The sequence below is a fragment of the Macaca nemestrina genome, chromosome 7, assembly GCF_043159975.1.
Source record: "Macaca nemestrina isolate mMacNem1 chromosome 7, mMacNem.hap1, whole genome shotgun sequence".
NCBI lineage: Eukaryota > Metazoa > Chordata > Mammalia > Primates > Cercopithecidae > Macaca > Macaca nemestrina.
Genome location: NC_092131.1, coordinates 161936295 through 161962739, shown reverse-complemented (window position 1 = coordinate 161962739; position 26445 = coordinate 161936295). Strand labels below are relative to the sequence as shown.

General features: G+C 39.1%; 1 protein-coding gene across 4 annotated transcripts in view; it reads left to right on the top strand.

The window, feature by feature from the left end:
- The window catches only part of LOC105493198 (BUB1 mitotic checkpoint serine/threonine kinase B), a 62329-nt gene that overhangs the window by 18375 nt on the left and 17509 nt on the right, over positions 1-26445 (top strand). For all 4 annotated transcript variants that reach the window (XM_071067104.1, XM_071067105.1, XM_071067103.1 and 1 more), the window contains exons 6-14: positions 4664-4830; positions 6112-6326; positions 6498-6589; positions 17794-18023; positions 20805-20917; positions 21435-21550; positions 22116-22165; positions 23569-23629; positions 23742-23847. In XM_071067104.1, coding sequence (XP_070923205.1) covers positions 4664-4830; positions 6112-6326; positions 6498-6589; positions 17794-18023; positions 20805-20917; positions 21435-21550; positions 22116-22165; positions 23569-23629; positions 23742-23847 — 1150 coding nt within the window. The remainder of the gene's footprint in view (positions 1-4663; positions 4831-6111; positions 6327-6497; positions 6590-17793; positions 18024-20804; positions 20918-21434; positions 21551-22115; positions 22166-23568; positions 23630-23741; positions 23848-26445) is intronic.

The following is a 26445-nucleotide window of genomic DNA, read 5'->3' as shown; positions in this document are numbered from 1 at the left end:
TTTGTGTCATTTTCTTCTTACCTTTTTGTTAAGCCAGTCGAATTTAGCAGTGGAGGGTTATATACCAACTTTAGTGACACTTATGTTAATTAACTTCTTTAACTTATAACCTGTCTATGTCTTTATATTTTTTAAGTGGGTTTCTTATACACAGCAAATAGTTGGATCGTGTTTTTTCCATGAACTCTAACAATATCTTTTTTGTTATGTTGAGACCATTCAATAGAATTTTTAATGTTGTTGGGTTTAGGTCTACTATTTTATTATTTGTTCCATGTCTTTTGTTCCTCTTTGTCCTCTTTCCTACCTTCTTTTGGATTATCTGAATATTTTTTAGTATTTCATTTTAAATTGTATTATCGGCTTTTTGTCTATTACAACTTTTTATGTGGTTGCTATAAGGTATATAATATACCTAAACTTTCACATTCTACTTAGAGTTAATATTTTACCATTTAAAGTAAAATACAGAAGCTTTATAACCATAAAGGTTCCTTTATATTCCCTACTCTTTTGGTATACTTGCCATATGTATTGCATCTATATGCATTAAAAACCCCACCAGACAATATTTTGTTTTGCTTTCAAAAGCCATATATATATCTTAAATAACTTAGGAAAATAGTCTTTTGTGTTTACCCTTTTTTCTTGTTGTTGTTCTTTCTTCATTCCTGAAGCTCCAAGTTCCCTTCTAGTATCATTTCCCTTTAGTCTGAAGAACAACTTTTTTTTTTTTTTTTTTTTTTTTGAGATGGAGTCTCGCTCTGTCTCCCAGGCTGGAGTGCAGTGGCCGGATCTCAGCTCACTGCAAGCTCCGCCTCCCGGGTCCACGCCATTCTCCTGCCTCAGTCTCCCAAGTAGCTGGGACTACAGGCACCCGCCACCTCGCCCGGCTAGTTTTTTTTTTGTATTTTTTAGTAGAGACAGGGTTTCACCGTGTTAGCCAGGATGGTCTCGATCTCCTGACCTCGTGATCCACCCGTCTCGGCCTCCCAAAGTGCTGGGATTACAGGCTTGAGCCACCGCGCCCGGCCTGAAGAACTTCTTATAGCCATTTTCTTTCAGAGCAGGTCTGTTGTCAGTTCTCCTAGTTTTTCTTTATCTGAGAATGTCTTCATTTCATCTTCTTTCCTGAAAGATATTTTTACTGGATATAGTATTCTGGGCCCACTTTTCTTTTCTTTTCTTTTCTTTTTGAGATGGAGTCTCGCTCTGTCGCCCAGGCTGGAGTGCAATGGATGGCACGATTTCGGTTCTCTGCAACCTCCACCTCCCAAGCTCAAGTGATTCTCTTGCCTCAGCCTCCCGAGTAGCTAAGTAGCTGGGACTATAGGCATGCACCACCACACCCGGCTGATTTTTGTATTTTTAGAAGATATGGGATTTCATCACATTGGCTGGGCTGGTCTCAAACTCCTGACCTCAAATGATCTGCCCACCTTGGCCTCCCAAAGTGCTGGGATTACAGGCATGAGCCACCATGCCCAGCCAACATTTATTTTCTTTCACCACTTTAATGATGTTATTCCACTGTCTTCTGGCCTCTGTGATTTCTTTCCTTTTTTTTTTTTTTTTTTTTTTTTTTGAGACGGAGTCTTGCTCTGTCACCCAGGCTGGAGTGCAGTGGCGCAATCTTGGCGCTCTGCAAGCTCTGCCTCCCGGGTTCGCGCCATTCTCCTGCCTCAGCCTCCCGAGTAGCTGGGATTACAGACACCTGCTACCACAACTGGCTACTTTTTGTATTTTTAGTAGAGACAGGGTTTCACTGAGGTAGGATGGTTCGATCTCCTGACCTCATGATCCGCATGCCTCGGCCTCCCAAAGTGCTGGGATTACAGGCATGGGCCACTGCGCCCGGCCCTCCGTGGTTTCTAATAAGAAATCTGTAGTCATTTAGTAGTTCCTGACCTATACATAATGTGTTGATTTTTCTCTGGCCTTGTCCAAGATTTTTTCTTGTTTAGCTTGGGCTTTCAGAAGTTTGATTGTGATGTGTCTAGATGTGATTTTTTTTTTTTTTTTTTTTTTTTTTTTTTTTTTTTTTTTTTTTTTTTTTTGAGGCAGAGTCGAGCTCTGTCACCCAGGCTGGAGTGCAGTGGCACAATCTCAGCTCACAGCAACCTCCACCTCCTGGGTTCAAGCGATTCTCCTGCCTCAGCCTCTCGAGTAGCTAGGATTACAGGCATCCGCCACCACACCCAGCTAATTTTCTATTTTTAGTAGAAATAGGGTTTCTCCATGTTGGTCAGCATGGTCTGGAACTCCTGATCTCAGGTAATCCACCCGCCTTGGCCTTGGAAAGTGCTGGGATTACAAGCATGAGCCACCACACCCTGCCTAGATGTGATTTTCTTACATTTAATCTGTTTGGGGTTCACTTTTGAATTTGCAAATGTATGCCTTTCACAAAATTTGACAAGTTTTCAGCCATTATTTTTTAAATGCTTTTTTATACCTACATCTCTTTCTTCTTTCTCTCTCTGGGACTTCAGTTGCACAAATTTTAGATCATTTCTCCCCACTCTGCTACCAAGAATCTGCCAAATTAAACTTTTTGGTATCATTCCATAGGTCCCTGAAGCTCTGTTAAGCCATTTTTCTTTTTGTTTTTTAGATTGGCCCATTTTTATTGCTCTGTCTTCAGGTTCACTTATTCTTTTCTCTTCCATCTCCATCCTGCTATTGAAACCATTCAACATAAATTTTTTATTTCAGATACTGTATTTTTCAATTCTAAAATTTCTATTTCATTCTTTTTTATAATTTCTGTTTCTCTGTTGAGAATTTCTGTCCTTCCATTCATTTCAAATGTTTTTACCTTTATCTTATGGAACATAGTTATATTAGGTACTTTAAAATCTCCAAGCTGGGCACGGTGGCTCACGCCTGTAATCCCAACACTTTGGGAGGCCAAGGCGGGCAAATCACTTGAGGTCGGGAGTTTGAGAGACCAGCCTGGCCAATATGGTGAAACCCCATCTCTACTAAAAATACAAAAACTACCTGGGCGTGGTTGTGGGTACCTGTAATCTCAGCCACTCGGGAGGCTGAGGCAAGAGAATCGCTTAAACCCAGGAGGCAGAGGTTGTAGTGAGCCGAGATTGCGCCACTGTATTCCAGCTTGGGTGACAGAATGAGACTCTGTCTCAAAAAACAAAATAAAATAAAATCTCCATCTGAAAACGATACCATCTGGGTCATTTTATGTTTGCATTCGCTTATTGTTTTTTCCTTTGAAAGTTGGTCACATTTTCCTAGTTCTTTGTGTGTCAAGTAATTCTTGTACCCTGGACATTTATCCTGACCCTATGTTATAAGACTCTGATCCTGTTGGCTGATATTCTCTGGAGAATATCTATGTTTTTGTCTTAGTAGACAACCACACTTCAGATATTACAAGTTCTTTGTCATCTTGTGTGGCTATTCGTTCCATTGTCAGTTCAGTTTTCAAGTCATTTGCTATATTGCTTTGGGTCTGTCCCATGCACGTCCTGCTTAAGGGTTAATCTGGGGCTTGGGCAGTGGTTTAATCATAGTTCAGTTCTCAAAGCCTTTTCTGTGCTGCTTTGAATCTACCCTGTGCATGCACAGCTCAAGAGGGAACCTAAGATGTGTGCCAATTCACATACAGAATTAGGAGATCCTCTTGTTCAGCTCATTCCTTTGCAGTTCTCCTCCCATATTCTTTGGCCTTCAGAGTCCTCTTTTCCCAGTCCTTATGCCAGTAAGGATTGGGGTTTCTTTAGGAGTTTCAGATTCACATACCACCATTGCAACAGTTCAAAACCACAAGAGAAAATAGAAGAATAAAAAACAGGAAACAATCCTGCGTGGGTTGTTTCTTCAAGTTTTGACCCCTCTCCACAGTCCATTTGCTTTTGTTGACTTTTCAGAGCCTTCAGTTAGTTGCTTTTTTTGTATATTGTCTACAGTTTTTGATCCTATCAGTGAGAGAGAGAGAGAAAAAAGGTATAGTGGGCATACTCCATCTTGGCCAGCACCTGCAATTTATTCTGGGTTTTTTGGGGGTTTTTTACCCTTATGATAATACTTTTCAAGGCTGGTTGAATGAAGCAGTGGTAGGAATGGAGAATCTTTTCTGATAATACTTAAAACTGTGGCGGCAGCATAGGAAGTTTACTTTTCAAACTTCTGCCAGCTTTGCTAAAGTAAAATGTCATGTCACATGCAACTTCATTTCATATAGGTCAGGAGAAACTGTATATGTGCGTGTGTGCGCATGCATGTGTATAGAAAAAGACACTCAGTGATAAAATAGATGTGGCATAATATTAACAGTTGGTGGGTCCAGTTTTCTAATAAAAAGTTGGTGGGGAAACTCTAATCTTAATAAATTCTGTGATCTTAGTCTTAATAACCCTAACCTGATCCTCAGATCAACTTAATGGTGATTTTCAGAATAATTTAAATTGGTCAAACTTGGGCATTTAAAGGGAAAGTTAAATCATTCTAGCCAAAACTTTTCATGATCTTAAGGTGACTCTCTTTACTTCCGAGAGAATAAACATGTTCTTTGGGATATTTCTGCATTCTTCCCCCAGCCTATTCTTCTAATTTGTTTACTTTAACAAATTGGAAATTTAGAGTCTGGTAAAGTCGTGGTCACCTCACTAAAAGTTAGTTGTCCATTCTGCTGCTTTAGACAATTCCAAGCTCGAGTGTCTCGACAAACTCTGTTGGCACTTGAGAAAGAAGAGGAGGAAGTTTTTGAGTCTTCTGTACCACAACGAAGCACACTAGCTGAACTAAAGAGCAAAGGGAAAAAGACAGCAAGAGCTCCAATCATCCGTGTAGGAGGTGCTCTCAAGGGTAAGTTTGTTAAATGTTATTTCGGGAAAACTGTTAGTTTTTAGTGGTAAAATCACATAAGTGGTAAACTCATGTAAGCAGATAATACATAAGTATACCTGTGGGCACTGTTCTAGTTTGCTGAATACTGAGTAGCACAAAGAAGGAAGTCAAAGGAGAGCTAATATTACAGTGTACAGTAAAATCAAAATGCATCAGTAACTTTGTGTCTTAAGAAAGACCTAATATTTAGGAAGCATCAAGATTTTCTGAGTTTGAATTGTAAGTTGAAAGAAGATATGTAGTAACATAGCAGGTGTTGTTAAAGTGAAACTTATGTATACCAAAGCCTCAGAGAATGATACTAATATGGTTAAGAACCCTGCCTTCAGAGCCCTTTGGGACCAGACATTAGACTCTCTGTATACCCAAAGATCAGCAATAATTTTGTTTTAATTAACATTGACTTTTTTTTTTTAAGAGATAGGTTCTCGCTCTGTTGCCTGAAACGTGGTGGTGCAATCATAGCTCACCACAGCTTCAAACTCCTAGGCTCAAGCAGTCCTCTTGCCTCAGCCTCCCAAGTAGCTAGGATTATAGGTGTGAGCCACTGCATCTGGACAACACTGACTATTTTTTAGAGCAGTTTTAGGTTCATAGCAAAATCGACCAGAAGGTACAGAGAATAATAAGCTTTTATTTATTATATTTATAGCAGTTAGACATGTAAACCAGACTTTTTTTTAATCTCTTATTTCTTTCCTGGTATCAATTTATCAATAATCAGAATGTTGCTTGGTGATTCTAGAATTAGGATATAGAAAATGTATGGTCCCAAAGGCTATTTCATCCAGATTGTGATGAAGCTTGGTTAATAACCAGCCCCACAACAGAGAAAACCCCTAATAAATGGGTTAATTTTGTATTCTCTAGTTCCAGTATATCTCTGGATATACTCCATTGAGAGAAAGTTTAAAACTGAAGAATAAAACTTAGGTTAGTTTCTGATAAAACTAGATAATGTTATAATGATGACTGAAGGAAGATGTAGAATGTCTTTTTTGGAAATCTGTGAATAAAAGATGGGGGGTGACTGGAGGAGGGAAAAGGCAGAATATAAGTAACAAAGAATGGATAAAACGATTCTATTTTTGATTTATTAAGTTTTTTATTTAAAAAAATATTTTTTTCTATTGTAGTGGAAATATTCTCCTTGAGTTGGGGAAGAATAGGTATACTTTATCTGGCATCTAAGTTAATAATGAAACATTTTACATGAAGTTTTAATATTTTTGCTCCTAGCTCCAAGCCAGAACAGAGGACTCCAAAATCCATTTCCTCAACAGATGCAAAGTAATAGTAGAATTACTGTTTTTGATGAAAATGCTGATGAGGCTTCTATAGCAGAGTTGTCTAAGCCTACAGTCCAGCCATGGATAGCACCCCCGGTGCCCAGGGCCAAAGAGAATGAGCTGCAAGCAGGCCCTTGGAACACAGGCAGGTCCTTGGAATACAGGGTAAGGACTCTTAGATCCAGTGCTTTGCTGACACAACAAAGACTTCACATTTAGAGTAGAGAAGTATTTTTACCACCTCTTTTAATTCCTCTTGAATATTTAGGTATGGTCTATATATGCTGTCTCAGAACATAAAACTATGGTAATTTTAGTTTTCTTCTTCATCTCCAGCCTCGTGGCAATACAGCGTCACTGATGGCTGTACCCGCTGTGCTTCCCAGTTTTACACCATATGTGGAAGAGACTGCACAACAGCCAGTTATGTGAGTGTGATTTTTGGATATTTTGAAGTGAGAATTATTAAGAGTGGGCAGAGGCACCTATTCTACTTCCCAGAGGCATTTTCTTCTTTGTGAAGATGAAAGTAACCAGGCCAGGTGTAGTAGCTCACACCTGTAATCCCAACACAGGTGGAGGCAGGAGGATCCCTAGAGCCTAGGTGTTCAAGACCAGCCTGGGCAGCCTAGTGAGACCCTGTCTCTATTTATTAGAAAATAGTAACCAAAGTTTTGTATATCCTTTATGTTTGTATTCCTTTGAGTATGTTAGGGTTAAAAGACCATTTGTTAATATTTTATTAAGGAATAAACTTATTAATTAGGTTTATATTTTCATTACTGAACATTGCTTTAGGAAAATTAATGGCGGCTATTCTGGAAGATGGATTGAACACAGATAAATAAGCTATTGGAATGGTTCAGGCAAGGATGTTAAGGAGTGGTATTTGGGCAGGGTAGTGGTAATGAAAGCAGAAGGGAGCATGGATGGGAGAGGCTTCAGCAGTTAAGTTCGAAGATTTGTCTGATGGGATAATGGGGATGTAGGGAAAAGATAATGTGATTTAAGTGAGACGTTCTCATTTTGTCATTGATAGTAATGAGAAATGATGATAGTTTTCCCTTTTATCCTGCTTTTTCCTTCTGGACATATTTTTCTCCTTTCTTCCTAATCCTTAGCGTTCCTGTTTTTAAGAAAAAGTATAGTAGCTGGTGGTTAAATAAACAAGTCAGCAAGCCAGCCTGAGATTTAGTCTAATGCTTAACATTGCCTAGTTCTTTTTTTTTTTTTTTTTTTTTTTTTTGAGACGGAGTCTCACTCTGTCGCCCAGGCTGGAGTGCAGTGACGTGATCTCGGCTCACTGCAAGCTCCACCTCCCGGGTTCATGCCATTCTCCTGCCTCAGCCTCCCAAGTAGCTGGGACTACAGGCGTCCGCCACCACGCCTGGCTAATTTTTTGTATTTTTAGTAGAGACGGGGTTTTACCGTGTTAACCAGGATGGTCTCGATCTCTTGACCTCATGATCCGCCCGCCTTGGCCTCCCAAAGTGCTGGGATTACAGGTGTGAGCCACCCCCGGCCCTGGTTCTAATACTAGGTTGAATTCTGTCCCATTGCAAGAGTTACCTCATAACTAATTAATAACTCCCACTACATGCTAGGAATGCAAAAATAATAATTAAGATTTTGAGCAAAAATTCTGTTCTGCCTAAGTGCTCAGGACAAGGGGAAGGCTATTTTTTTTGTTGTTTTTAAACAGTCTTGCTCTGTTGCCCAGCAGGCTGGAGTGCAGTGGCACCATCTTGGCTCACTGCAACCTCGACCTCCTGGTTCAACAGGCATGGCAGCCCATGTTTGCCATCCGAGCACTTTGGGAGGCCAAGGCAGGAGAATCACTCGAGGCCAGGAGTTCGAAACCAGCCTGAGCAACACAGCAAAAACCTGACCCTACAAAACAATTTTTTTTTTTTTTTTTTTTTTTTGAGACAGAGTCTCGTTCTGTTGCCCAGGCTGGAGTGCAGTGGCACAATCTCAGCTCACTGCAAGCTCCACCTTTCAGGTTCACACCATTCTCCTAACTCAGCCTCTGGAGTAGCTGGGACCACAGGGCCCGCCACCATGCCTGGCTAATTTTGTCTATTTTATAGTAGAGACGGGGTTTCACCGTGCTAGCCAGGATGGTCTCGATCTCCTGACCTCATGATCCACCCACCTCAGCCTCCCAAAGTGCTGGGATTACAGGTGTGAGCCACTGCACCCGGCCAACAATTTTTTTTAAATTATCTGGGTATGGCAGTGGGTGCCGGTAGTCCTAACTACTCGAGTGACTGAAGGAGGATCACTTGAGCCCAAGAGTTTGAAGCTACAGTGAGCTATGATCATGCCACAGCACTCCAGCATGGGCAACAGGGCAAGAACCTATCTCTAAAAAATAAATCAATTGTAATAATAAAGAAAAACCAGCCTGGCATGGTGGCTCATGCCTGTAATTTCAGCACTTTGGGAGGCCGAGGTGCAAGGATTGCTTGAGCCCAGGAGTTCAAGACCAGCCTGGGCAACACAGGGAGACCCCATCTCCACAAAAAATTTAAAAATTAGCCAAGTGTGGTGGCTTGCACCTATGGTCCCAGCTACTTGGGAGGCTAGGCGTCACTTGAGCCCAGGAGTTTTAGGCTACAGTGAGCTGTGACTGCACCACTGCACTCCAGCTTGGGTACAGAGTGAGACCTTGTCTCAAAAATAAATAAATAACAAAAATAAAAAAGAAAATCCTATGAGCCTTTATAGAAATTGATAACATACATTTATCGATGTCTGGTTTTTCTAATGTTTCAAGTCATTTTGTAGAAATACGACTTATGTTAAAATTAATATGGTATAGGAAATATTAAACTTACTATTTTTGAGACAGAGTCTCACTCTGTTGCCCAGGCTAGAGTGCAGTGGTGCAATCTTGGGTCACTGCAACCTCTGCTTCCTGGGTTCAAGCGATTCTCCTGTCTCAGCCTCCCAAGTAGCTGGCATTACAGATGCCTGCCACCATGCCCAGCTAATTTTTGTATTTTTAGTAGAGCCGGGGTTTCACCATGTTGGCCAGTCTGGTCTTGAACTCCTGACCTCGTGATTCACCCACCTTAGCCTCTCAAAGTGCTGGGATTACAGGCGTTAGCCACCACATCCAGCCTTTTAGAGCTTTTTTTTTTTTTTTTAAACTTCATTGAAGTATAATCCCGTGGCTTTTAGTATGTTCACAGAGTTGTGCAGCCCTTACCACAATTAATTTTAGAGCATTTTCATCACTCCAGAAAGAACCTTGTACCCAATCCTGTAAGACTGAATTCCCCACCATTATCCTAATCCCCACCTTAGCAATCAACTGTTTTTTTGTTTGTTTTTGTTTTTGTTTTTGTTTTTTGAGACGGAGTCTCGCTCTGTCGCCCAGGCTGGAGTGCAGTGGCGTGATCTCTGCTCACCACAAGCTCTGCCTCCTGGGTTCATGCCATTCTCCTGCCTCAGCCTCCCGAGTAGCTGGGACTACAGGCGCCCACCACCACGCCCTGCTAATTTTTTGTGTTTTTAGTAGAGATGGGGTTTCATCGTATTAGCCAGGATGGTCTCGATTTCCTGACCTCATGATCCACCCACCTTGGCCTCCCAAAGTGCTGGGATTACAGGCGTGAGCCTGCGCGCCTGGCCAACTGTTTTTGTCTCTAGATAATTTACCAATTCTAGACATCTCATGTAAATAATATAATATGTGGTTTTTGTTTTTGTTTTTGTTTTTAGACAGAGTCTTGCTCTGTCACCCAGGCTGGAGTGCACTGGCGCAATCTCTGCTCACTGCAACCTTTTCCTCCCGGGTTCAAGCAATTCTCCTGTCTCAGCCTCCTGAGTAGCTGGGACTACAGGCATGTGCCACCACTCCTGGCTAACTTTTGTATTTTCAGTAAAGACAAGCTTTAACCACACTGGCCAGGCTGGTCTCAAACTCCTGACCTCAAGTGATCTGCCCACCTCGGCTTCCCACACTGCTGGGATTATAGGCGTGAGCCACTGCGTCCGGGCAGTGTATGGTCTTTTCTAACTGGTTTCCTTCACTTAGGGTAATGTTTTCAAGGTTCATCCACGCTGTGACATGTATCAGTACTTCATTCTTTTTTATTGCCAAGTAATATTCCATTGTGTGGATCCACAACATTTTATTTAACCATTCATCAGTAGATAGAAATTTTAATTGTTTTCATTTTTTGGCTATTATGGATAATGTTGCTGTGAATACTGTATATACATTTTTGTGTGGACATGTGTTTTCATTTTTCTTGGCTGTATACCTAGGAGAGGAATTGTTGGATCATGTGATAACTCCATGTTCAATATTTTGAGGAACTGTCAAATTGTTTTCCAAAGAAGCTGCACCATTTTACACTCCCACATTCCCCTAATGTACGAGTACTCCAATTCCTTCCCTACACTTGTTATTATGCCTTTTTTGGTTATTGTCATTCTAGCGGATGTAAAGTGGTATTTCGCTGGTTTCGATTTGCATTTTCCCAATGACTAATGATGTTGAGCCTATTTTCATAGGTTTATTGGCCTTTTGTATATCTTCTTTGTAGAAATGTCTGTTTAAATCCTTTGCCTATTTTTCCTTTGGATTACAGTAGTCCCTCCTTATCTGTAGGGGATATGTTCCAAGACTCCAGTGGATGCCCGAAACTTCATAGTACCAAGCCGTTTATATACTATGTTATCTTATACATGTACTGTGGCCATAACTTTTGCAGTTTGAGGTATAACAGCAAAACTAAGTTTTTTTTTCCTTCTTCACAATTTCACCGATAGAAGATTCATTCTTACTGTAAATCTTATCAACTTCAGCGTATGATTTTTTGTCTTTGGGAGACTGGGGCAGGAGGATTGCTTGAGACCGGGAGATCAAGACCAGCCTGAGCAACATAGTGAGACCTCATTTCTACTAAAAATAAAAATAAACTGGCTGGGCACAGTGGCACTTGCCTTTGGTTTCCCTTACTATGGAGGATGAAGTGGGAGGATTTTTTGTACCCAGGAGTCCATGGCTGCAGTGAGCCAGGGTCACGCCACTGTACTCCAGCCTAGGCAACAGATCCAGATCCTGTCTCTAAAAATGAAATAAAATAATAAAATAAAAGTTAAGAACTTTCACCTTTGGCATATCCAAATCACCAGCAGCACTACTCTCGTGCTTTGGGACCATTATTAAGTATAATAAGGGTTACTTGAGCACAAGAACTGCAATGCTGGGACAGCTGATCTGATAAGAGTCAGCTACTAAGTGAATAATATGTGGATGCTAAACAAAAGGATGATTCACATCCTAGGTGGAACAAAATGGGAGTATATGGGATTTCATCAGGATAGTCAGAACGCCTTGTAATTTTTATTTTTATTTTTTGAGACCGAGTCTCACTCTGTTGCCCAGGCTGGAGTGCAGTGGTGCCATCATGGCTCACTGCAACCTCAGCCTCCTGGGTTCAACCAATTCTTGTGCCTCAGCCTCCCAAGTAGCTGAGATTACAGGCTTGTGTCATCACATCCAGCTAATTTCTGTGTTTATAGTAGAGATGGAGTTTTGCCATATTGCCCAGGCTGGTCTCGAACTCTTGGGCTCAGTGATCCACCCGACCGACTCAGCATCCCAAAGTGCTGAGATTACAGGCATGGGCCACTGCGCCTGGCCAGAATGACTTGTAATTTAAAACTGATGAATTATTTCTGGAATTTTTCACTTAATATTTTTGGACCACCATTGACCGTAGATAACTGAAACTGCTGAAAGTGAAACCATGAGTAAGGAGAAACTACTCTATTTAGTTTTTTGTTGTTGAGTTTAAGAGTCCTTTAGGTATTCTAGATACAAGTTCTGATCAGATATATGATTTGCAAATATTTTCTCCCATTCTCGGTTGTCATTTTATTTTCTCAATGATCTCTTTTGAAGACCAAAAGTTATTTAAAATTTTGATGAAATGCAATTTATCTGTTTTTTAAAATTTTGTCCCTAAGCTTTCGGTGTCATATCTTAGAAGGCTCTGACTAATCCAAAGTCATGAAGATTTACTTCTATACATTTTCTTCTAGGAGCTTTATAGTTTTAGCTCTTACATTTAGGTCTGTGATCCATTCTTAGCTAATTTTTGTGTATGGTATAAGGAAGGAGTCCAAATTCATTTTTCTCCATGTAGATATCTAGTGGTCCCAGCACCACTTGTTGAAGACTACTCTTTTGCCATTAAATGGTCTTGGCACTCTTGTTGAAATATCAGTTGACCGAAATGTATGAATTTATTTCTAGACTCTTAATTCTATTCCATTTATCTATTCGTCTGTCCTTATGTCAATACCACACAACCTTTTTTTTTCCCCCTACACAATCTCGATTACTGCAGATTTGTAGTAACTTGAAATTGAGAAGGATGAATCCAACTTTGTTCCTCTTTTTGAAGATTGTTTTGACTGTTCTGATTCCCTTGTAATTCCTTATCAATTTTAAGATTAACCTGTCAATTTCTGCAGAAAAACCAGCTGGAATTTTGATAGGGATTCTGTTGAATCTGTAGGTTAAGTTAATGAATATTGACATCTTAAAAATATTAAGTCTTCTGGTTCATGAACATGGGATGTCTTTCCAGTTATGTATATCTTTAAATTCTTTCAATGTTTTGTAGGTTTCAGAATACAAGTTTTACACTTCTTTTTCTTTAATTAATAGACTTTATTTTTTAGGGCAGTGTTAGGTTTGCAGAAAAATGCAGTCGAAAGCACAGAGAGTTCCTATATACTCCCTCCCCATCCCTCAAACCTGTGCAGTTTTTCCTATTACTAACATCATGCATGAGTGTGGTACATTTGTTATAATTGATGAACCAATATTGATACATTATTATTGGTTAAAGTTCTTTGTTTACATTAGGATTCACTCTAATGTGTTTTACAGTTCTGTGGGTTTTAACAAATGCATAATGTTATATATCCATCATTACGGTGTCATTCAGAATAGTTTCATTGTCCCAGAAATCCCTGTGCTCCATTTGTTCATCCCTTTCTCTCTCTCCCAAAATCCCTGGGAACTATTGATCTTTTGATTGTCTTTACAGTTCTGCCCTTTCCAGAAAGTCATGTAGTTGGAATCATAGTATATATAGCCTTTTCAATCTGGCTCCTTCCACTTAACAATAAGGTTCCTCTGCATCTTCTTCTGGCACAATACCTCATTTATAGTGCTGAATGATATTCCATTGTATAGATGTGCCACGATTTGTTTATCCATTCACCCACAGGAGGTCATTCTGGTGACTTACAAGTTTTAGCAATTATGAATAAGGTTGCTGTAGACATTCATGTGCAGGTTTGTTTGCTTGTTTGTTTGTTTTAAATAGTCTTGTTATTTCACCTACAGTAGCATGATCCTGGCTCACTGCAGTCCTGACTCCTGGACTCAAGTGATCCTCCCACCTCGTGCTCCCTAGTGGCTGGGACTACAGGTGCGTGCCACCATGGCTGGCTTATTTTTTTTTTTTTAAAGACAGAGTCTCACTGTGTTGCCCAGCCTGGTCTTGAACTCCTGGGATCAAGTGATCCTCCTGCCTCAGCCTCCCAAAGCACTGGGATTACAGGCATGAGCCACCACACCCAGCCAGGTTTTTGTGCAGACGTAAGTTTTCAACTCATTTGGCTGGATTGCATAATAAGACTAATTTTAGCTTTGTAGAAATGTACCAAGTTATTTTTCAAAGTAGCTATACCGTTTTGCATTCCTACCACCAGTGAATGAGAGCTTCTATTGTTCCACATCCTTGGCAGCATTCAGTGTCATCAGTATTTTAGATTTTAACCATTCTAATGTGTGTGCAGCAGTATCTTATTGTTTTAATTTGCAATTCCTTAATGACATGGGAAGCATCTTTTCATATGCTTATTATCATCTATATATGTATCTATATATATACCACCTATATATATATACTATTTTTAGAGACTGTCTCTAAAAATATATATAAATATATAAAATATATATAAATATATAATATATAATATATAAAAATATATATATGTATTTTTTTTTCACCCTTAGAGACAGTGTCTCACTCTGTTGCCCAGGCTGGGCTCAAGTAATCCTCCTGCCTTATCCACCCTGGTAGCTGGGACTACAGGTGCATGCCACCACGCCTGACTAAATTTTTTTTTTTTTTTTTTTTTTTTTGAGACGGACCGTCGCCCAGGCTGGAGTGCAGTGGCCAGATCTCAGCTCACTGCAAGCTCCACCTCCCGGGTTTACGCCATTCTCCCGCCTCAGCCTCCTGAGTAGCTGGGACTACAGGCGCCCGCCACTACGCTCAGCTAGTTTTTTGTATTTTTTTAGCAGAGACAGGGTTTCACCGTGTTAGCCAGGATGGTCTCGATCTCCTGACCTCGTGATCTGCCCATCTCGGCCTCCCAAAGTGCTGGGATTATAGGCTTGAGCCACAGCGCCCGGCCCTAATTTTTTTTTTTAAAGACAGGGTCTCAGCCATGTTGGCGTCAGAAGTTCGCCAACATGGCAAAAGCCCATCTCTACTAAAAATACAAAAATTAGCCAGGCCTGGTGGCAGGCGCCTGTAATCCCAGCTACTCGGGAGGCTGAGGCAGGAGAATTGCTTGAACCTGGGAGGCGGAGGTTGCAGTGAGCTGCGATCGTGCCATTGCACTCCAGCCTGGGTGACAAGAGCAAGATTCTGTCTCAAAAGAAAAAAAAAAAAAAGACAGGATCTTACTGTATTGCCCAGGCTGGTCTTGAACTCCTGGCCTCAAGTGATCCTCCTGCTTCAGCCTCGCGAAGTGCTGGAATTACAGGCCACTGTGCCCAACCTCCATCTATATGTCTTCTCTCACTTCCTTATTTTAAATTTATTGTGAAGTATTTTACTGTTTTTGAAGCTATAGTAAATAGAATTGTTTTCTTAATTTCATTTTCTTTTTTCCCTTTCTTTACATGCTGCCTTGAGATGAGATTAATTTTATTTTCAGATTGTTCACTGCAAATGGATAAAATACATTGATTTTTGTATACTGATCTTGTATGCTTTGACTTTGATGAACTCGTTTGTTATCTAAGATCATATCTTCTGCAAAAAGAGATCGTTTTGCTTCTTCCTTTCCCATCTGGACTCCTTTTATTTGTTTCTCTTGCCTAATAGCCTTGACTAGAACTTCTAGTACAATGTTGTGTAAAAGTGACAAGAATGGACATCCTTGTCTTGTTCCTGATCTTAGGGGGAAAGCATCTAGCCTTTCACCATGAGTATGATGTTAGTATGGGTTTTTCATAGATGTCCTCTAGCAGGCTGAGCAAGTTGGGGAAACTTTTTAAGCATATAAATGCTTGGACCCTACCATTACAGTTTTTGATTCACTGAGTCTGGGAAGGACCGGTATCTTTTGTTGTACAAAGGTATATAAGAAAAGGTGGCCAGGCGCGGTGGCTCAAGCCTGTAATCCCAGCACTTTGGGAGGCCGAGATGGGCGGATCACTAGGTCGGGAGATCGAGACCATCCTGGCTAACACAGTGAAACCCCGTCTCTACTAAAAAATACAAAAAACTAGCCGGGCGTGGTGGCGGGCGCCTGTAGTCCCAGCTACTCAGGAGGCTGAGGCAGGAGAATGGCGTGAACCCAGGAGGCGGAGCTTGCAGTGAGCTGAGATCCGGCGACTGCACTCCAGCCTGGGCGACAGAGCCAGACTCCGTCTCAAAAAAAAAAGAAAAGAAAAGAAAAGATATATAAGTTATTCTGATCCACAGGGTTGAAAATATCTGCTGTATCATGGTTGAAGTATCTTATACTTCATTCTTTTAAAATCTCTGCTACCACTCTGATTCTCCCCCCTCAACTGAGCACCTTGGACTTAATATTATTGGGTTCCTACTGCTATATTCTTAACTCTAATTCTTTTGGATACTAAACCATGAAAAATGGTTTGTATTGCATAGGTTAACTTATTTTTTTATATACTGGGTATCATTAGGATATGGTATTAAGATTTATTTTCACCTATAAATAATGTAAGCTACTTGATGATCCCACTTGTGGCTGATTTCCTTCCTTATCATAGCAGAGGTGGTACTCAGAACATAATTTTATTTTCCTTTTTTTAAAATTTCAATAGGTTTTGGAGAACAAGTGGTATTTGGTTACACAGATAAGTTACTTAGTGGTAATTTCTGAAATTTTGGTGCACCCGTCACCCGAGCAGTGTACACTGTACCCGATGTGTAATCTTTTAACCCTTATTCTCCCGAATCCCCAAAGTCCACTGTATCGTTTTTATGCCTTTGCATCCTTGTAGCTTAGCTCCCACTTAATGAGTGAGAACATACGATGTTTGGTTTTCCATTCCTCAGTTACCTCACTTAGAATAATGGTCTCCAATTCCATCCAGGTTGCTTCAAATGCCATTATTTTGTTCCTTTTTATGGCTGAGTAGTATTTCATGGTAGATATATACCACATTTTCTTTATCTACGCATTGACTGATGGGCATTTGGGCTGGTTCCATATTTTTGCAGTTGTGAATTGTGCTGCTAAAACATACATGTGCAAGTATCTTTTTCATATAATGACTTCTTTTCTTCTGGGTAGATACCCAGGAATGGGATTGCTGGATCGAATGGTGGATCTACTTTTAGTTCCTTAAGGAATCTCCACACTGCTTTCCATAGTGGTTGTACAAATTTACATTCTCCCCAACAGTGTAAATGTGTTCCCGTTTCACCACATCCATGCCAGTATCTATTATTTTTTGATTTTTTTATTATGGCCATTCTCACAGGAGTAAGGGGGTATCACATTGTGGTTTTGATTTGCATTTCCCTGATAATTAGTGATGTTGAACTTTTTTCATATGCTTGTTTGCCATTTGTATATCTTTTGAAAATTGTCTATTCATGCCCTTAGCCCAATTTTTGATGGGATTGTTTGTTTTTTTCTTGCTGATTTGCTTGAGTTCCTTGTAGATTCTGAATATTAGTCGTTTGTCAGATGCATAGATTGCGAAGATTTTCTCCCACTCTGTGGATTGTCTGTTTCCTTTTGCTGTGCAGAAGCTTTTTAGTTTAGTTTAGTCCCATCTAATTATCTTTGTTTTTCTTGCATTTGCTTTTGGGTTCTTGGTCATGAAGTCTTTACCTAAGCCAATGTCTAGAAGGGTTTTTCCAATGTTATCTTCTAGAATTTTTATGGTTTCAAATCTTAGATTTAATTAAGTCTTTGATCCACCTTGAGTTGACTTTTTGTATAACGTGAGAGAGGAGAATCCAGTTTCATTCTCCTACATGTGGCTTGCCAATTATCCCAGCACCATTTGTTGAATAGGGTATCTTTCCCCACTTTATGTTTTTGTTTGCTTTGTCAAAGATCAGTTGACTGTGAGTATTTGGCTTGATTTCTGGGCTCTCTATTCTGTTCCATTGGTCTATATGCCTGTTTTTATACCAGTATTATGATGTTTTGGTGACTATGGCCTTACAGTATAGTTTGAAGTCAGGTAATATAATGCCTCCAGATTTGCAGAACATAATTATTGATGGCCCTTATAAATTATTTTTTGTTTATTTTATCAATCTTATTTTTTTTATTTTTACCCATATGAATAATAGTAATTTTGCTTCTTTAGGACACCATGTAAAATTGAACCTAGTATAAACCACATCCTCAGCACCAGAAAGCCTGGAAAGGAAGAAGGAGATCCTCTACAAAGGGTTCAGAGCCATCAGCAAGCATCTGAGGAGAAGAAAGAGAAAATGATGTATTGTAAGGAGAAGATTTATGCAGGAGTGGGGGAATTCTCCTTTGAAGAAATCCGGGCTGAAGTTTTCCGGAAGAAATTAAAAGAGCAAAGGGAAGGTGTGTGTAATTCAAGTTTGTGAAAAGGACTTAACTTAGTTGTGTGAAGGTTGAGCTGATCTACTAAGTCTGAAGAAAACTAACCTTATACTTTGCACCTTTATGTGATATTTCTATGGTTGTACTGTTTCTTTCTGTGTATCAGCCAAACTCCCATTGCTGCCTTCCACGAAAACTCCTTGAGGTGTGGGGGTACTGAGTATGTTTAGAAGTAAAGGAAGAAGTTCTGAACTGTGTGAACAATTTATGTTCCCCAATACAATAAGCAGGTGGCTGTGATCCCTGACATGCATATATGTGCATTCCATGCATCCCTATTAAGTACTTTCCTAATGCTATTGCTTGAAATATTCCACTTTACCTTTGATATTTTGTCTGAAATTTCTCCAGGAGCTTATTTAGATTAACCTAAGGTCACACTGCAATGATTTAGATTATGGATATTCATATTTTTTAAAGACATTATAAATTAAAAAGGTTTAAAAATTGAGATATGGGAATTTTTGGGAAACAGGAAACAGTTCTGATTCTGGAGCCTTGAGTACTTGAAAGCAAGAGGTAGGGCAGAATGGGCTGGAAAGTAGGGAAGTAAGGCATATGAGGCTTAAGGCTTGAGAAGGTGAAGGAGAGTAAAGAAGGGTACAGAAAATGAGGTAGGGGAGGGTCCACTTCCATTTAGACATTTTTTATTAGGATCTATAAGGAGAAAGTAATGTTTCTTTTATACATGGATATCCAGAATAACCTACTAATATAGCTCAGCTCTCTTAAGAGGATGTAGTGTTTGTGGGGTTAGCTGGGAAACTTAACCATCACTTATACTTTGAGGAGCAATCTTTTCTGAGTTCCAGGTGACAACTTTGGTAAAGCAGACTGTTAGTAAGTTTGGAATTGTTTTCATTTGTTACACTAATTAGTGTCATCCAAGATTGTCAAAAGTGCTCTGGGTTCAAATTGAACCTGTGTGTCTAGGTAGGAGAGAGGGATAGTTGCAAAGCAAGGTGTTAGTTGAGTAAGGGTTTTAGAAAAGGAGAACCACTCCAGCAAAGAAATAGGCTAGAAGGGTGGCCAAATATGAACCAGAAAAGGAACTAGGTATCTAGATAAAAACTGTTTCCTAAGGGAAAAGCTTAGTCTGTACCAGGTATATAGAAGGAAAATGAAAGTCCATTTTAGGGCTGAGCATAGTGACTCACACCTGTAATCCCAGCACTTTGGGGGAAAAAAGACCAGCCTGGGCAACATGGTGAATTTTCATTTCTGTGGGAAAAAGAAAAAGTACATTTTGTTTTCAACTAGCCAGAGAAGGACCTACTCTAGATTAGATGGGATTTAATTAGTAATAAGAAGGCACTGACCTCTGAGAATTTTTTAATATTCATTTCTATTGTGTTGTGTTGTTTTGTTTTGTTTTGTTTTAAATAGACGGGGTCTCCCTGTGTTGCCCAGGCTGGTCTCAAACTCCTGGGCTCAAGTTATCCTCCCACCTTGGCCTTTCAAAGTGCTGGGATTATAGGCATGAGCTACCATGCAGACCTTAATACTCATTTCTCAGCTGGTCTCTGAATCTATTTCATGAGCTTGTATAAATTCCCATCTGTGTATAAGTTTGTACCCTTATATAAATCCTCATTTCAATAAATGTGGTTTCTAGTTATTGTCAAAAACTGGCTTCGAAGACTTGCTAACTACTTACTCTCAGGGAAGAATACAAGAAAAGAAGAAGCCACAATCAGGGCCTAAACAAAGGTTGTTTTTCTTTGCATTGCACTTCCAAATCATTTTTCCCTCTTCTTTCAAAAACTCTGGCTTCTTTCAGATTTCTATCCTCTAATTCTTTTCTATTTCCTGAGCCTCCTTAGTGTACTCACCTCAGACTTTTCAGTCACACCCCATCATTCATTAATTGACTAATAAGCACATGGCTCACTATCTATGCCTCTTTACCCTAACCTGCAAAACCCTGCATGGCCAAGCATGGTAGCATGTGCCTGTAGTCCCAGCTACTCAGGAGGGTGAGGCAGAAGGATTGAACCCAGAAGTTTGAGACCAGCCTGAGCAATATAGCAAGACCTCATATCCAAAAACAAACAAAACCCCATGTGACTTAGCCTTTGCCTATCTCTCCAAACCCATCTTTTTCTATTCACCCTCTTACTATGCTGCAACCACACTGAACTTCCTTTGGATTCTTAGACACAGTGGTCTTTTCCTGCATTAGGGCCTTTGTGCCACCTAGTTGGTTAGCCTAGAATCTTACCCCAGAACTTTGGCCCCTTATCATTTAAGTTACAGCTTAATAATGTCACTTTATCAGAATGATCTTCCCTGATCACTGGTCTTAAGTAGCCCTCCCTTGGTTCACCTCCATCTGTCTACCCAGTCACACATTCTCACGTCATCTATTTTATTCTTTTTCTAAACTGATTTTCTTGTGTGTGTGTTTCCCCCAAATTTGATTGTTAGCATCACATAACCAAGGACTTTGTATTATGTACCACTGAAACCTAAGTACTCAGAGTTGTGCTTGGCACATAGTAGGTATTCAATATTTTTTTCCTTTTAGTAGAAACCTGTGTTGTTCAAAGGTATTCTGTTTTTTTATTGAATGGATAAATAAAAGAATAGAGGCCTAGACCACAAGTTGAGGACCTTGTTCCACTTAAATCATTTTCATCTGTATTAGTAACATATGTGTTGAGGAGATGAGCTCCAAAGGCAGTTTTGGACAGAATGAGTTACTATGAGGAATAATACCTCAAGCAACTTTACTGTTTCTAGCCGAGCTATTGACCAGTGCAGAGAAGAGAGCAGAAATGCAGAAACAGATTGAAGAGATGGAAAAGAAGCTAAAAGAAATCCAAACTACTCAGCAAGAAAGAACAGGTGATCAGGTAATTTTTCTTTTTTCAATACACAAAACTAAAATTTATTGCAACAAACTTAAGCATTGTAAAAATATAGAAGGTTAAAATCCTCCCAACCCCCATTTAGAGTTTCTGGTAGCTTCCTAGCTGTTAGTAGCAGGAAAGTTCAGCGGGAAAGTAATTTAACAGGTGACTTCAAATAGAATTTGTGTCATGTGAAATAAGTGGTGCAGTTTATTGACTTCTTAGTTATACTCCAAATCATTATGTTGTTAATTCTAGCTTAAGCTTTTTATTCTAGCTATGTTCCATTAAAATGGGATTGCCTAAAGAAATTTAGTATATGCCTGGCACTGCTCAGTTGAGTACAACAGTACCGGTTTAGAGTAGGAATATAAATTATTGGAAATGACTTTTGTGGTATACTCATCTTATCTTGTTAGTGGATGTCTAGGGAAAGAGTACAGTAAAGCTAATGTTAGAGCTTGAAAATAGTATTTTCTGGGTGCAAGCGACATTGATTTTGTTTATTTAATGCAAACAGCAAGAAGAGACGATGCCTACCAAGGAGACAACTAAACTGCGAATTGCTTCCGAGTCTCAGGAAATGCCAGGAATGACTCTATCCAGTTCTGCTTGTCAAGTAAACTCTTGTGCCAAGTAAGATTACATTGGTGGAAGGGACAGTGCCTATAGGAGGGCATTTAGACACAACCCTTGATTCTCTAGTGCCTTGAAGTCTCTTTTACAGTATTGAGACATGGTTTTTATAAGTCTCTGTCACAACATAAGCTTTGATTCTGATTAGGGAAGACAGAGCATTGACTATTTTCCACTGAAGAAACATGTTTCTTATAGAAACAAATACATTAAATGTTTTTAAAAAACAAAATCACCCATTTCTACCACCAAGAGATGACTACCATTAACACTGTTCTGTCTTTTCTTTTGTGTTGCATTTTTGTTTTATTTTATAAAAATGTCAGCTTACCATTTTGTAATCTGCTTATACTATTAATGCAACTTGACATCTATTATCAAATATATTTCTGCAACATTTTTGATAACCAAAGGTTCCATCTTCTTTAAGAGAATTTGGATTGACAGTAATAATTTATCTTAGAGTAAATATTATATTTAATGGAAAAACCTCCTGGACTTTTAAAAACTAAACAGTTCTTTCTGTGGGTATCGAGCACATGATTTAAAACAAGTTTCTTCACAGAGAAACTTCACTTGCGGAGAACATTTGGCAGGAACAACCTCATTCTAAAGGTGAGTTGTATTTGACAACCTTGAGAAGAACTTGCTGATAACAAATGTATTATGTAATAAATGGTAAATATTTTTATTATGATAAAGGGATTGAAAGAAAGAGGGGGACTAGGATGCTAGGAATTTAGTGTAGGCATATGCTTTATGATAGGAAAGATTTGAAAGAGTTTTTTTTAAAGATTCCTCAGTGTTTCAAAATATTTGGTTTAATTGTAATTTTAAATTTACACTAACCACCAAATCTTATATTTTAGTTACTGTACACTAAACAGCCAAGACACTAAGGAAGGTGTTTCTTTTCAGGGAAAAAAAAATTTGAAGCTACTTTATATTCAAATTGGTTTTCTTCAGAACATGTTAAAAGTGGCGAAACATGAATATCTACTTGGAAATGGCTTTGCAAAAATAAAAATAAAAAACATTAAAATCTAATTAAACCTCTGTTTCTAACCAACAATTTATTGGAAATGTAAAGCATGGAGGAACATTGTTAATAACACAGGGGGATGAAATTGGCAAAATCCAGCATCATGGGGCTAGCAACCCAGTTTGTTGAACAAAAACTCCCCCCAAAACTCTATAGAATAAAAGAGATTTAAGAGGCATTTGAACAATCACAGTATACGGATCTTAACTCTGCATTCCCAATTCAAACAAACTTTAAAAAAAAATTATTTATATTTTTTGGAGACTGAGTCTCACTCTGTCACCCAGGCTGGAGTGCAGTGGCGCGATTTCAGCTCATTGCAAGCTCTGCGTCCCGGGTTCATGCCATTCTCCTGCCTCAGCCTCCTGACAGGCTGGGACTACAGGCGCCCGCCACCTCGCCCGGCTGATTTTTTTTTTTTTTTTTTGTATTTTTAGTAGAGACAGGGTTTCATCATATTAGCCAGGATGGTCTCGATCTCCTGACCTCGTGATCCGCCCACCTTGGCCTCCCAAAGTGCTGGGATTACAGGCATGAGCCACTGTGCCCGGCCAAAACATTTTTTTAATTGGTAAAATATGAAATTTCTGACTGGACATTTGATATTCATAAATTGCTCATTTTATAGGTAGGTATCATGTTTTGGGATTGGGATTTTTAAAAAGCCTCTTTTAGAAATATGTACGGAAATATTTGCAGATAAAATGACATGTCTGGAATTTGGTTTAAAATAATCCTGTTGGATTGGGTTTGGGGAGTAGTGACAGTGGTAGGGAATCTAAACGGAACATGATCATCTATGTTTAGGTAATTATTAAATTGTTTAATGACCTTTTATATGTTTGAAGTTTTTTGTTATTAAAAAAACATTGTCTTGCTGCTTTCAAACAATACAAAATATTGATTAATTTATCTGGTTGTCTTGAAGAGTAAAGCATTTACTCCTAGAGTATGTATCTAGTCTCTCTTTCTCTAGGTCCCAGTATACCTTTCTCCATTTTTGATGAGTTTCTTCTTTCAGAAAAGAAGAATAAAAGGTTTGTTTGTTTGTTTGTTTTTAACTTAAGAATTTTCTGTTATTATAAGTGAGGATAAATTAGGGGCTACTGTTATGAAAAAAATTGCTAAGTGAGGTATGTCTTTTTCCAGTCCTCCTGCAGATCCCCCACGAGTTTTAACTCAACGAAGACCCCTTGCAGTTCTCAAAACCTCAGAAAGCATCACCTCAAATGAAGATGTGTCTCCAGATGTTTGTGTAAGGAGCAGTATCCTTAAGTTAATGTAAACGGGCTAGTGGATTGTTTATTCAAGTCCACAAAAGCTTAAGGTTAAAATTGAAACCACTGACTTGAATTAAGCACATGAAAAGATGCTCAGCATTATTACTCAACAGGGAAATGCAAATCAAAACCACAGTGAGATACTACTTTATATCCACTAGGATAGCTATAATAAAAAATTATGCACAATAACAAGTGTTGGCAAAGTTGTGGAGAAATTAGAACATACATTACTGGTGGGAATGTAAAATGGTGTAGCAACTTTGGAAAACAGTTTGGCAGCTCTTTAAAATGTTTAACACAGTTACCATATGATCCCACAGTTCTGTGCCTAGGTATATACTCAAAATAATTGAAAACACATGTTCACACAAAAAATTTATACACAAATGTTCATAGCTGTATTACTCATGATAGTGGAAACAACCCCAAATGTCCATCAACTGATGAATGGATAAACAAAATGTTGTATATCCATACCATGAAATATTATTTGGCTATAAAAAGGAATGAAGTACTAATACATGTCACAACATAGGTGAACCTTGAAAACGTTATGTCAAGTGAATGAAATCAGATACAAAGACCACATATTATATGATCTCATTTTCATGAAATATCCAGAATAGGCAAAGGTATGGATTGAAGTTTTCCAGGGGATTAGGGAGAGGGTGGTGGAGAGTGACTGCTAATGGGTATGGGGTTTCTTTTTGGAGTGATGAAAGTATTCTGGAATTAGATAGTGATGATGGTTGTACAACCTTGTGAATATACCAAAACCCACTGAAATACACTTCAAAAGGGTCAATTTTATGGTGTATGAATTATATATCAATTTTTATAAGTGAGGATAAATCACTAATTTTAAAGCCTTTTGCACTTTTAATTTTTTAACCAACATAGCAAAAGACATTTGTTCTTTTTTATATAAAATACCTTTTGTGGCAATGCAAAAGTTATGTGGGCCAATCATTTTTCTTCAGTAATGTTCTATATTAACCGCTGTAGACTAATGACATAATGCTTAGGGTGAAAAGACCCTGTGTAGACATTTAAGTCAAAATAACCTTTATCATTGGCATTTTATTAAAGTTTTAAGGAGGAAAAATCATTCTCTTCAAACCAGCCTCTGGAAGCTTGTCATGAGACTGAAAAGAATTGAGTATGTTTAATCTGAAGGCTTTTAAGGGGTGATGTGAGCACCTATCAAGATATAGAATTATTTCCATCAACTCAGAAGAGACTAGGGAGTCTTTTGTGACTAACAGTGCTTAAGCCCCATTCCATCAATGTGCCATTGGAATTTCCAGGGAAGAAGTCCAACCATGTATTTTTGTCATTTAAAAAGTACTTTCTCAGATAATTCTGATACAGTTAGTCTACTGACTGCTATGAAAAGACAGTGATGTAAGAGTAATTGATTACATACTGTGTTCTGGAGTATACCACCAGAGAACATGATTAACAGGCTGGATTTGGATGCAGTGGTTCTAGATTCAGCTGTTCAAGGATACGCTTATTTGTTAAAGGAGTCCAACTTCATCTACCTTTTTTTTAACCAATCTTTTACTTGAATTTTGTTACTAGGTACCTAAAATATCTAAGCTACTAGGGCTATAAGTAGTATTTGCATAAAATGTATAGATTATAAACATCTATTTTACTTTAATCACATATATAAATACATATATATATATATTTTTTTTTATTTCTTTCTTTCTTTTTCTTTTTTAGATAGGCTGTCTGTCACCCAGGCTGGAGTATAGTGGCGTGATCTCAGCTCACTGCAGCCTCTACCTCCTGGACTCAAGCATTCCTCCCACCTCAGCCTCCCAATTAGGTGGGACTACAGGTGTGAGCCACCATGCCTGGCCAATTTTTTATTTTTTGGAGAGACACGGTTTTGCCATGTTGCCTAAGCTGGTCTCAAACTCCTGGGCTCAAGTGATCCTCCTGCCTCAGCCTGCCTCCCAGAGTGTTGGGATTACAGGTGTGAGCCAATACACCTGGCCAAATCTTTTTTTTTTTTTTTTGAGATTGAGTTTCACTCTTTCCCTCAGGCTGGAGTGAAGTGGCATGATCTCAGCTCACTGCAGCCTCTGCCCCCTGGGTTCGAGCAATTCTCCTGCCTCAGCCTCCTGAGTAGCTGGGATTACAGGCGCCTGCCACCACGCCCAGCTAATTTTTGTATTTTTAGTAGGGACGGAGTTTTGCCATGTTGGCCAGGCTGGTCTCGAGTGCCTGACCTCAGGTGATCCACCCACCTCAGCCTCCCAAAGTGCTGGGATTACAGCCACTGGACCTGGCCTATTATTTTTTTTAACTATACTTTGTTTCTTCCAGATGTACCGCCCACCTTTAGTTACTCAGTCAGAAATTCAAAGTATATGTCAAATTGGTAATGATCTAGAAGATTAATCTCTAGTATCCATATGGGTTAAATCAAATAGGCACTATTTGTATACTACAGGTAAATATGTAAAGTGGTGTAATTTCTCTGAGGACAGCTAAGTAATACATATAAACTTTAGTGTTTATAACCTTTTGACCTGATAACTCTACTTTTAGGAATT